Source organism: Ammospiza nelsoni, chromosome 6 (genome assembly GCF_027579445.1).
Source record: "Ammospiza nelsoni isolate bAmmNel1 chromosome 6, bAmmNel1.pri, whole genome shotgun sequence".
NCBI classification, from domain to species: domain Eukaryota; kingdom Metazoa; phylum Chordata; class Aves; order Passeriformes; family Passerellidae; genus Ammospiza; species Ammospiza nelsoni.
The window spans coordinates 16,058,114-16,071,038 of record NC_080638.1 but is presented as its reverse complement, the minus strand read 5'-3'; the positions used below and the strand labels follow the sequence as shown (position 1 = coordinate 16,071,038).

Genomic DNA, 12,925 nt, shown 5'->3' with positions numbered 1-12,925 from the left:
GTACTAGCAAAATATATTAGTAAGCACATTCTCTTTTTCCATGTACCTCTACAGCTGTCCAACTGTTTCCAAACTCTTGTGCATTTGTTAATTCAAAATTATCAGGAGTCCTCAGTTCATTTACTGTCTTCAAATCAAAATTTCCACACAATCCAGTCAATTCTCCCTGAGGGAAAAAAATATATATACATACACATATACACATATTTATAAAAACATATTTTCACAAGATGAAATCCTGTCAGTCATAATCATTTTCACAACTTGCATCTTCAGCTGTTTAATTATAAATTTGTCATATTTTGATCCTTTTTCAGCTAAATTTCTGTCAAAAGAATTCAGCTTTTCAGTCAGAAGAATTCAGTAACAAAGCTATGGAGGATATTTTATTTTGGCAACGTCATTATTTTGCCTTTTCAGTTATGTACCCCCAAGCATTTAAAAAAGGAGATGACCTTTTTGTTAATCAAAGGGAGCTGTTAGCCAGTTATGTGTATTTTTAAGCCTCAGCAAAATAACATCTGCTTCAGTCATATAAGGAATGAGTACTGAAGGAAAACTTCGTCCCAAAGATATTTCTCTCTGTTGTTATAGCAGTTATACAGAAAACAGTAACTAAAAATATAATAAATGAGAATGAATACTTTCATTGACAAGGTAGCTGAGTGCTTCTTTAATTTATTTCTGACAGTCTATTCTCTGAAGAATTATGTCTTATTTAACAAGTTTTACATAAACACCTCAAAGAAATGGTAATAAGAGTGTGGACTTCCACCTACCTGCCACTGATGCCCCATCTGCACATGAACAGTTGTCCTCTGATCCCAAAGAATGGTAATATGTTCATCAGGAAAGTGAACAACAGTGAAAAATCCAGCTTTCCATAACTGCATTTTTTGTAGGCCATCTATGTAACTAGATAAGCTCTGTTCAAAATAAAACAAGGGAGCTTATAATGGAAATAATATCTTCATAAAATGTTCGCTTGACAGAAACAAAACATCTAAATGAAATTAACAACATGGTTCTCTGACACGTCCAAAAAAAGACAGAAGGCCACAGAGGGGAAAAATGTTTAAGCAAAAGGGGCCTGGATTTTGGATGTATTGTATTTTTATGATTTTCTAATTTTAAAAGTTGATTTTACATCAAATTTATAAGATGGGTAATGGACTGAAGATTAGAATGTTAATAATTCGTCTGGGAGGTAGATGACTAGTCTCAAGGCTCCTGATTATAATTTTCACTTAGTTATAAGTAATTCTGTCACAGTCACATGCTTTTTTTTGAATATGGATAGGTAAAAAGGATGCATGAAGCAGCCTCTGGAAATTAGGAATTGTCCAAATATGTCCCTAGATCACAATCTTGTTGACAGCATTTTTCTCTCAATCCACTAACAATCAGATTGCAACTTATTTGTAGCATGGGCTAATATGCCTGGTTTGACTGCACAATATCTCAAACTTCCTTTCTACAGTCAGTCTATAAATAGTAAATAGTACTACTTATACTATAATTACTAATATACTAAAATACTAAACAATGACAGAATAGAGTTTGCAGTTTGGCCAAAACACAAATAAAATCCAGGCTGTGGAGGATACATTCCACAGGGGCTGCAATTTGTTGGGATTTTTTAACTGTACAGACATATTCCTCCTATACATTCCAGACATGACTAAGCTCTTAGTTCTAGTACAATTAATAGCAAAACTCCCACTGACTTCAAAACACTTGTATTTGTCCTAAGATATTAAACAGGTAATAAATCTAAAGAAAAGAGCTACAGTTATCTCCTCCAACATTTTTGTTAAACACAGACAAGATTTTGTTTAAGGTTTCCACTGAAAAATTCAGATGTGATTAGCATTCACTGTAAATATATTTACACCTCTGCTACTGAAGTGGCACAGTAAGTTTTTGGTTATGAAAGGAAGAAACACCCAGAGAAGTGCATATTCTGCTTTTTGATCAGCAGTAAGAAATGAAACTTACTGGATTCCCAGTTTCATCATCAAATACTAAAAGAGATTTTCCAACATTAATGAAAATGTTTTTTCTGCAAATGATTCCAGTACTAAAGCAGTCAACATTCTCTATAACGATAGAAAGACTGGTTGAAGAAGTCCCCTGAAGAAAAAAAAAGTCAGTTTTTAAATACATTAATATATTGTTATAGAATTCAATTAGCAGAAACCTCAGAGCATGTTTATGTTATGTATGATTCAAAGTCTAAACAATGCCAAAAATGAAAAAAACAGGATGTAGGACTCAATAAAATGCACAGAGAGGAAGTAAGCACGACAGTAGATTTTAACAACAAGTTTTAAACCAAATTTTAGGGAGGTTTTGCACAGAAGTCTCACCTTGACCAGGTGAACCTTACAAGTTCCCACAAAGTCAAAGGTGAGCCCATCGAAGGTGCGGTAGTGCCGGTCCCCGTACGCCGTGCACATGGACGGGCAAGGCTGGAAGGTGCACTGGAAGGATCCGTGCTGGCAAACGCTGAAAAATGCACCACCAATTATGGGAATATCAGCTGCAAGCCCAGACAAATGATTACAGCTATTGCACTGAGAAGCAAAGAAACAAAAGCTGTGCAAGTGTGAGGAGCGGGGACAGAAGCATTCTGAAATGTTGGCTAGAAGCAGGACGTGTCAATTAATTCTCTGGGGAAAAAAACATCTAAGTTTACTCTTCCATGAGAATTGAAAGGCTCCAGAATAGACAGGCACCACAAAAATTCTCAAAAATCCCCAAAATACAACCAAGAAAATCAACAAAACAAAAAACCCAGTGCAATGTGATACAATTTATTCTGTAGTGCACACCAATAACATGCCACAAGGAGCCTTGTGTTTCAGCTTGTCACCACACATTTATTTGTACAAGCAGAATCTTAGAGTCAAAAAGTAGCATGTCCTATTACTAGAGTCTGCATGCATTCTCTGCTTGAATGAGAATTTCACAGAATTACCAAGGAAACATTTCAGTAGCACTATTTGGGTGCTTAGGTTCCTTAAAAGAGCCATGCTGTTGGACTTACTCTTTTTCCGGATGTCATCACCCCCAAACACCAGCCTAAGAATTTAAGGGCTTCTAGAACAGTTCAAGTTATGTCTATAGCCACCTTAAACATCAAAGGGTTTTCATCACACATCTACAGAACAACTGTTCAGCCCTTGCTGAATTCCCTTTGCAGCATAAGAGAAGAAGTGGATTCTTTTTGCATAATAGGAAGGAGGCTTTGAAGCATTGGATATTATGCCTCTTTCTGAATCATCCTCTTGCTGTTGGGATTCATAAAATCAGAGGGTTTTGAGAAAGTGGTAAAAAAGGCAGGCCTCAGACAGCAGACTTGTGAACACTGCTAATACAGCAAAAAGTTTTCTAAGCAGTAGAGCAGACGTGAGAAATAGAACAATAAGCGCTTGTGACTTGCCCTTACAGGTTGCAACAAGTTTATTTACTGTATATCTTTAGAAGGTTAGAATGAGTCTCTGTGCTTCGTCTCTCATAAACAAGCCATTGTGTTAGAAAATAAGTCCCTATTGTGTTAGCTACCATTACATGTGTTTCGTATGATTGGATAGAATTATTGTCAATATGTTTTGCTCTATGTGTGATTAGCTGAAACCTAGGCTGAGATGGCTTTATGCTACCCTGTAATGTGACATTTCCTTGGCATTCCATTTGAATCAGAGAGCTATGAACATACTGTCTCCATTGTCCTAACAGTGTACTGAGACTGATGTGTGAAATAAACAGCACGACACTGATTCGGATTGTCCCGTTCTGTTCGTGTCTGTAAATAGTTGCCGGCTTGGCAAAATCTTGCCATCTAAATAACATTTTCAGAGATAAGAGTTTTATAAATAATGGATAGAATTTCATTTCCTGTATCCATGAGCAATCATTACAACATCATTACTGTGTTCCCAAATGACCCAGACACAAATTTTCCTTGATAAAGACAGCAAAGCTGGTGCCTTGGCATAGCTTTAGTATAGGTATCTTTATAAATATAGGTTAAACTAAATACAGCATGTGATATAACTTTGGCACATGCCTAAGTTTACTTTTAAAAAAACCTACTTTTAATTTACTCATTAAACGAATGCTGAATATATTACAGCTAAAGTCTTAATGTGACTTACAGAAATACTGGATAAATCTCCAACATTTGTCCCTCATATACTGAAGTAGGAGGTAATAGGAAGTTTTCTCTCAGTATAAATTTTTAATAGTGTAACTTTTCCCTTCATATTTCTATCACAGTGCCAGTACACCACTTTTTTCAGAAAGGCAGCAAATATCTAGAAAACCTAGGCAGCTCCAGCTACTGGTAGCATCAGGTTTCCTCCAGTTCCCTTAGCAATTAACTTGCACCTACATGGAGCTACTGTCCAGGTTTTCCTAGACCCTGCTTTTCCCATCACTGATTTGTTCCACTACTTGCATTTTGCCTCTCTACATGTATCAATACACTAAGCAGATGGCTAAAATAAGTTAAAAATACACGTGAGAAGTGTTTGCTGTACCAAAGCACAAGGAAATAGCAGCAGGACTTGCTAACTGCAGTCATTTCAGAATAGCAGCAAAGGAAGGAACCTCATCAAGCTGATGGAAAGAGAGGCAAACAGAAAAAATTGTTTGGATTGGAAGACTAAATGCTGCTTCTCATGTTCTCCTGAGACAATAGGTTTTAGTTTCACTCATGGCCTATTCAAATCTCCATACGCTGATGCCTTAAGGGTCTCCAATGTGCAGAAACATTGCTTAGCATGTAGAGCCCAGGGAGATGCTTTTCTTTTTATTCAGGAACACACTGACAGACAGAAGGAAGGGATTAAGAGGTATACAATGTCTTTGAAGTCCTCTACACCAGTATTTCATACTAAGTGAACTAATATTTCATACTAAGTGAACTAACATTTAGTTATCAGAATCTAGAGAGCCCTAGCTGGAAAAGCTGAGCTATCAGAATCTTCTAAACTTCAAATAGCTTTTTATACAGCGAATTTCCAAGAAGTATTTGTTAAAGAACACAAGAGGCCCAATTCAGCAGCCCACAGAGAGTGACCAGGAGTTGCTCAATGGACTCAGCATGATGACAGCAGACCAGCACATCTACTTGCAGAAGCCCATCTTACCTGGCACAGCACCTCATCAAAACATTGCTCTGATAGCCTCAGCATTAGAACATTCTGTGTTTAATGTTGCCACTACATGCTAAATATTTCAGGTACTTGCACTGAAAACAAAATTCGGGAAACCGAGAGCCACAGGTCAGTCAGACCCCACAGATTGGGTTGAAAGCTCCTGCCAGTTCACAGGTAGTTTTGCCAAATTATGAAGTTAGTTTGTTCATCGTGTCATCATTCAATACATAAATCATATCAACATTTAGGTTGGTAATACTACACCAAGTATGAGTAAGATATTTATTGTCAACACACACCAATTCAATGCACCAGCCCCACTATAGGATGACTTCTACGAGTGCCTAAGTGTGTTTGTTTGTACAGAAGCACTCTCATGCTTTGCACCTTCTCCTTAACACATCTAATACACCCTTGCACATCCTCTCAGCAGACTCAGATTTTATATGCTTTGTATCATGTAGAGCTTCTCGCAAGCTCCCCTCCATTTGTGAGCAACAGGTTGTCTAAAATCCAATATCACTTAATCTGTCTCTGCGTCTGGATATGGAAGACTACAAAACTCATGACAACATTAACGATTTGCATGAATTAATGAGCCTGGCCTCAGGGAAAGAAAAAAAAAAAGAAAAGGCTAAATATCCAGTGTCTTTCTGCCTGCATTGCTGCTGCCTTTGGTGAAGTCTCATACAGGTTAGATGGGATAAATTAATTCTCCCTGATGCAAGCAATCCCACACCAGGTCCAAATGGAGAGGCCTTTGGAAACAAGGGGTGAACAACCCGGGTCGCTTTACCTGCCTGCCCAGTGGAGATGCCTTGTAAGTCGCTTCACCAGTCCACCAAAGGGCTACAAATCTCTTCTAGAGCAGCTACTGAGGACCTGACGAGAGGCAGAGGAAGGCAGTCAGCACAAGGCTGCAGGGGGCACGACATCCAGACAAGGCAGAGCCTGGTGCTGATGGGATGAGCCTTCCCTGGGCCGGGCTGCCCTGAGCTGTAGGGCCAGGAGCAGCAGGGGACACCAGTTAAATGCTCCTGGAAATCTACAAGGAGGGCACAAAAACAGGGAGCTGCTCTGCTGGGAACCTGGAGGCTACACCTCTACCACAGCATCATGTGCTCGGCAGTACAGCTGGTGTTTCTGAGGCTCTGGTAAGACACAGCACTGCTTAGTGCCAGCCTGCAACATTCAGCCTTGGCCAGAGACCACCATTAAATGAGCTTGTTTCAGCATCAGGTAGGTGGGGTGTATTTTTACACTCCTGTGAAGCTTATTAAAATGGCAGTAAAGCACATCCTACTGAGAGTGCTCGAGGAAACCTAGCAGGGTGTGTGCTGCATTTACAACGCTGGATAGCAAAAGGAAAAAGGAATCGGTGTCTGTGTATGTTTAAATGATCCTATCAACCCTTTCCTATTGGAATTCTCCCTCTGAACCCTGATTGATTCATCAGTTATCCACACACGCAAAATCAGTGACCCATCTGTCAGTTTCTTTGCTCAGTTCTCCCCTTAGTTTAACATAGTAGTGGATGCAGATTTAAGGACACAGAGCTACATTCTGGTCACTAGACAGCTCAGATTCAGTGCTAAATGTGAAAATGAATAAGTAAAAAGCTTTCCAAAATGTCACTCAGGTGTAATACTTAAGGGATTTTACCTGTACTTTAGGAATTCTAGCCATGACCTTGAAAATAGCCAACAAAATAAAAACTCTAAATCGAGATTTTTAAAGACTAAAAAGATGCCAAATCACCATTATTTTGTTATATAAAGCACTTTGAAAAAACAAAGCCTGAACCAGTTTTAATAGTTCTTTGAACAAATGTAAAAATGAAGTCAAAGTAGATAATCTGCTGTGAAATTTATGATCAAAACACATGAAGGAAAAATAATCAATCTACAAATACACAACTAAAATGAACTCAAATAGATCCCCACTTACCATGTATGGCAGGCAGAAATGACTTTGTCACCTGGAAAATATTCCTTTCCTTTCCATGAGCATGGACATTCATCTGCATCCAAGCACATATCCCCATGTTTCACAAGACTATAAAAAAAAGCAAAACAAATACTCATTCAGCAGCAGCACAGCTGGTATCCAGACACAAAAATATTTTCCTAAACTTGAAAGTTACTGCCTATTTTGTTATTGAGACACAAATAATATTTAAAGTCTTTTGAAACTGAAAAGGCACCATTTTGTTAATAACTGTGTGTGAGCAATTTGGTATCTTCCTTTCACATGTACCTGAATATTTTATCTTTATTAGATGCTAGCACTTTGGGTACAAACCCTCTAAGACTGACTCATGAATATACAAATTTTAAGGTCAGGGAAACTATAAATTTCTAGAAATTCTCTAAATTTCACCAAATTTCTCGTAACTCAGCCAAATAAACTGCATTTGACTCAAGCCAAGAGATAATCCATGAGATGTCGGAGCCATCACAGCCCTTTGTTCTAGTGGTATGCACTCCTACTCTCCAAAATCAGGGCATATTTAGTCATAAATATTTAAGAGGATATTTAAGAGGCATATTTAAGAGGATTTCTTCTTGCCCTCCTATTCTTTCCTTTCATTGAATTAAAAGAGTTTTATTTTACTCCAGTTTTTCTATAGCTGTAGTTACACCTCTTGCTCTATGAATAATTTAATATCAAAAGAGCTATCCTGGCTACATGTAATTATTGTATTAATACTTATTTCTGCACCCTTATGCAAGCAGAAATATTACATGCATCTACAGGAAAGCAATTACAAATATACTTTATTTTAGTGGCAGAAGTATCCTCACAGTCTTTAAAGGAAATTTTCATTATATTATAGCAAACCATATGCATAGCTGTTTACAGTTTGACTAATGCTGTGAATTGGTGTTTATATAGAACTCCTACACAAGCAGATAAAAATGGAAAACTACTGAAGAAAAAAAGTGAAAAAGATACTTGTTATAGGAAAATAACAGAGGAATTCTTGCCCAGAAAGACTAACTAAAGCAACCAGTCCTAACTTAAAGTAATATATTTGAGGCTTTTTGAAAATATTCAGAAAATCTGAAATTAGAAAAAGAGACAAAGAGAGAACTCAAGCAGATTCTACAAATAAAGGTCATTAAATACACCAGAAGCACTGATTTCTTTTATTAAATAATCTATCATTTCACTGAGCCCAGGAAAGTCGCATTTCTCCCAAAAACCAATTCACTTTATCACAAATACTGCCATGGTATTGGATAAGCAAAGCAATATCACTATGGGACCTGAGGGTCCAATAACAGATAGAACAGCTGTGATGACAAATCCATCTCTCAAATGAAAGCTGTGAAACTTTAACTCCTGACAAGCTGCAGCAGTGTCCTTCACTCCAACTGCTGCAGCTCCAAAGTTGTTTTGATCCTGCCCCAATCCCTACAACACAAGAATCCAGAGCAGCTACCACGCCAGTTCCATAGTGAAAGGATTCCTTACAGCCACCATGCAGTCTAGGATTATCCTTGTTTCTAATGTCTGAAATGTACTTGTATTGACAAATAAACAGTCTCTTCAAATGGTACTTTTGGGCAGATAATTTATTTTTTTCTTCAAGGTAAGTTTGTTTGGAATCCCAGTACACCTCTGTAGTAATAAAAATTTTGTACAGGTTTTTCTGTGTTCCTAACAGATTCATTGCTCCCGATGTTTAGCACTCTCATTTGGGCAAGATATGGCACTATGGATAAGATGTGATAAGTGTGAGGCACATGCATGACAAACAGGGTAACAATGTTTTGTTTCCCTGCTATCCAAAAGGAAACATTTCATCATTGAATTTATCACAGGAAATTCTATTAGCTCATATTAATGAGCTGGTAATTTGTATTTTACAAATTACATTGTACAAATTAGTAATTCGTATTTGACTTAGACTCTTCTTCAGTGTGTTATGTATCAGACAGAAATTTACATCTCTGTGAGGCTTATTAATGGGAACATGGAGAACACCATAAACCCTCCTCCCCCCTTAAAACTGAAAAACTGTAATTTTCCTCCAGGGTAGGTGAAGTGTTTGTAATCCATACTTATTTCAAGCATTGTGTCAACTTGGAGACAATCAACTGTGAGACTGAAATTCCCACTGGTTTAAAGCTGCTCAGAGCTGAACAGGGCACATTCAGACACAAAGAGATCACACTGACAAGGTAACACTAAATGCAGGTTTTTCCTCATGTTATTACACTGAATTAAAAAAAGTGATAACAGCTTTCTCTCTTGTAAGGCCAAGCAAATGGATAGATTTCAATGATCTAAGAATTCAGCACAAATACTCTACAGAGAGGCCTTGCACAGCTCCTCTTTGAAGTATCAGACATTTTTCTTGACACCTATACTTACTGTCCAGCCTACAATGGAACTGCAAAGACACAAGGATGACTATCCCACTTCACCCTGCTGAACATTCACTTTCTTTATTATCTCATTATTATCTTGAGCTTTCTGCATTCACACACACAGAAGTATATAAATAATCTTGGTAAAGGCATCATTAGAAGTAACGTCACCTGTGACTCAAACACTTTATTTCTGCAAAAATAACAAATCTGAACTAAAACAATATTTTTTAAAAAAATCACTCTCCCAGGTTCCAACAACTTCAACAGTCTGTGTCTTGCACAAGCTCCTTCCCCTTTCTTCTGCAAAAGCCTACCATCAACTGATTTATGCACCCACAAGTACTTTTGCTGCAACATTAAATTTACTCTCTGAAGGTTTCACAGATCATCCTACAAAGGTCTGTAATTTAAGCTTTAAGGGAAGCAAAAAATGAACAAAATAATCAGCAGGGGGCATTTGACTTGTCTAACCAGAAAACAAGGGAAACTTTGAGAGAAAATCCAACATTAGTAACATTACTGTAGCGTATAATGCCTTCCTTAGGGTTCACTCACTGTCTAGACAAGGAGAGTTAATATATTCTGGCTGTTTTCTTTTTTGTTTGGGGAACTTCTTAAAATCTCTTCCAAGATATTAAGTAATTCTGTAGAATGCTTGGAAGGTTTTCATTATTCTCACTGTACCTTTCCATCTTTCTGCATTAACACATTATTTTGATGCTTGAAGTGAGAGTTTCTTTTGAAGCTTCACCCTGGATTGGAAACATTCCTGCAGTCAGCTCTATCACCAGCACCACAATTTTAGAAATTAGCTCTGAACATAATGGAAGTGTTCCTTTGAACTAAGTGACATAGTTCAATATTTCTCTTAAAAACAAGCCAGAAAGCAGAAGGCCATATGAAAAGATGCTCCAGAACCTGAATGATACTACTGAAGATCTACTTTGAAGTAAAATACAGGGAGGAAAAAAAATAGGTATATATTTGCAGGTATAAACTAGAAAGTGGGAAACCAAGAAACTTTATACGAACTGAAAGAGAAAATAAGGAACCCAAAAACACATTAAGGAAATTTGCAAGTCTGCAAAGCAGAAAAGGATGGGAAAGAACTGGATTGTCTTGCAAGGGCACTGCAATAGATGTTTTCTTTGGAAATGAGCTCCTGCGCTTGTAGCACGCTGTGTCTACTGCCATCAGAAGTAGAAACCAGCATAAAATCTAGTGTGGATAAATATTGGCTCCTGAAACACCCAAACACAGGAACACTGATGCAGTCCTTGTAAGAGAACTGTATTTTCCTGAGGAAATAGTCAAGTGCATAGCCATGATGGTATCCCCATGGGGTTAACCCTTATTTGCCTGAAAAACAAATCAACAGGCCTCTCCAAAGCCCTGCCTAAACAAAAAGATTAAAAATACTTAGCTAGATAACAGCAGCAGGGCCATCCAGAAGAGTGAAATTTGGACAGAAAACGGGTTCTATTTTTACACTGATAATAACAGTAAATTCTGGGTTTAAACTGAGCAGCAGTAGGTCTTCTGAAAAATTATACTAGACACACACCAAAAGCATAGGATTTTCATTTAATCTAAGGAGACTTATTTTAAGACATAACATGGTAAACGCAATTACATTAATAAAGAGTAGTTTTCTAAAAATATTTGAAACTCATCTGTATTCTTCCCATCTTAATTCTTCATTAATATGGTTGTTTGTCCATAGGCACATTTATAAGACAACAACATTGGTTTTTTTGTGAAAATTACAAAGTTATAAGTTTCCTTTTTTTAAATAAAACCTTCCAAGAATGTATTTCAGCTTGTTATGTGTCACTTCATACATACCACAGAAATACAATAACTGCGAAAGATTTAGAAGGAAAATCTGGCATTATATTCATTAGCTACAAAACTTCATTGTAATTACAGGATATTACAGCTTTGAATTTACTAACTCTTCATTAATCTATTTTATGGGAGCAATAACTGATGAAAAAAAGGGAGAGCCAAAAAATTCTAATTCTATTAAATTTCCTCAATTTCAGTGAAGTCAAGTTTTTAGCACAAAAGATATTCTTCTGTCATAAATAATAAATTGTCTCCAGAGTGTGGAGGTGGGAGAAATGTACATTTAGGAAAAACAAAAACAGTCCTAAGAAAAAAATTTTCAGGCATTTTGCTTAAAAAGTGGCCCACAGTTATAAACAATTAAACATTTGGTGCAAGGAAAAAAGAAAACTTCAATACAGTTGCATTGTGTTCTTGAGATTCAAACACCAACAGGCCATAAAAAATAAATACACACTTGGAATTATGGAGCACATTATGTTCTTAGTTATTCTAAAGTGGTGTTGCTTTATTTTCAAGATCAGTATGTTCACACTAAATAAAATATTGAGTTGGGTACTGGATGTTGCTGAACAGTGAGAAATTAAGTGACCTGGATGTACAGATAACCACTGATGGCACCCAGCTGAGAATTAACTTTTTATTCCCTTGCAGTACTGATATTGAGAGCGAAGTTTTAAAAAAGTCACCGAAACAAGGAGAAAATTAGAGGCAGTTTTATGAACATGATTAGGAAGAGAAGTTTGGCTACGATTTAGAGTTCAAATAAAAGTCATGAAAATTTTGAAAATGAAGTTTCAAAATACTGCAAAGTTAGCAGAGACTGCTTGATCTAGGTTTATTGTTTAGTGGTTGGTTTAACATAGCTTTACAGAAGGAACAAAAACATAAAAAGGCAAAAATTATGAAGATATAATAGGCAGATGTAACAGAAGCAAAAACATGACTAATTGCATTTGGGACGATATGTATTTTAAGCTATTGACATAATTCTCAGAATTTGTGTTTATTATTCATATTTTGAGCCTGGTGAGCCTTGTTTTTGCAGCAAGATGGAATTACTATGAAATAGACATAGAAATTGCTACATATTTCAGCTAATGGAAATAGGAATGGATAACATGATCCAAAATAAATACTAATGTATGTCATTAAACAATCTGAGTCAGTCCACATGAAAGCAACTGAATTGAAAAATCTGACAGGGCTCTTGTTAGAATCATAAAACCACTTAGGTTGGAAAGTACCTCTAAGCTAATTAACTCCAACCAATGTAATACCCTCACAAAACTATTTCTATTGCAAATATAGCACTAGTTTTATGCTGTACATGCCACAAAGTACAGATCAGTTAAATCCAACTCATGCTGCAGTCAAAGGGTAAAATGCTGTCAAAGAGGGAAGTGGGAAAACACAAGTAATTCCTTCAGGAAAGTGACTGCTTGTCTTGACAGCAACACTAAGAGCAGGCTGTAAGCCACAAGGAACAGAAGCTGTTTTGGAGATCATTGCTGGTCTGACTGGAGACCAGGG

General features: G+C 36.9%; 1 protein-coding gene across 1 annotated transcript in view; it reads right to left on the bottom strand.

Annotated features, from left to right (window-relative positions):
- Positions 1-12,925, bottom strand: part of OTOG (otogelin) — a 92,418-nt gene that overhangs the window by 43,011 nt on the left and 36,482 nt on the right. Inside the window, exons 24-28 of the mRNA XM_059474156.1 lie at positions 7,113-7,220; positions 2,370-2,508; positions 1,999-2,133; positions 780-926; positions 47-166 (exon numbers count right to left, since the gene is read on the bottom strand). Coding sequence (XP_059330139.1) covers positions 47-166; positions 780-926; positions 1,999-2,133; positions 2,370-2,508; positions 7,113-7,220 — 649 coding nt within the window. The remainder of the gene's footprint in view (positions 1-46; positions 167-779; positions 927-1,998; positions 2,134-2,369; positions 2,509-7,112; positions 7,221-12,925) is intronic.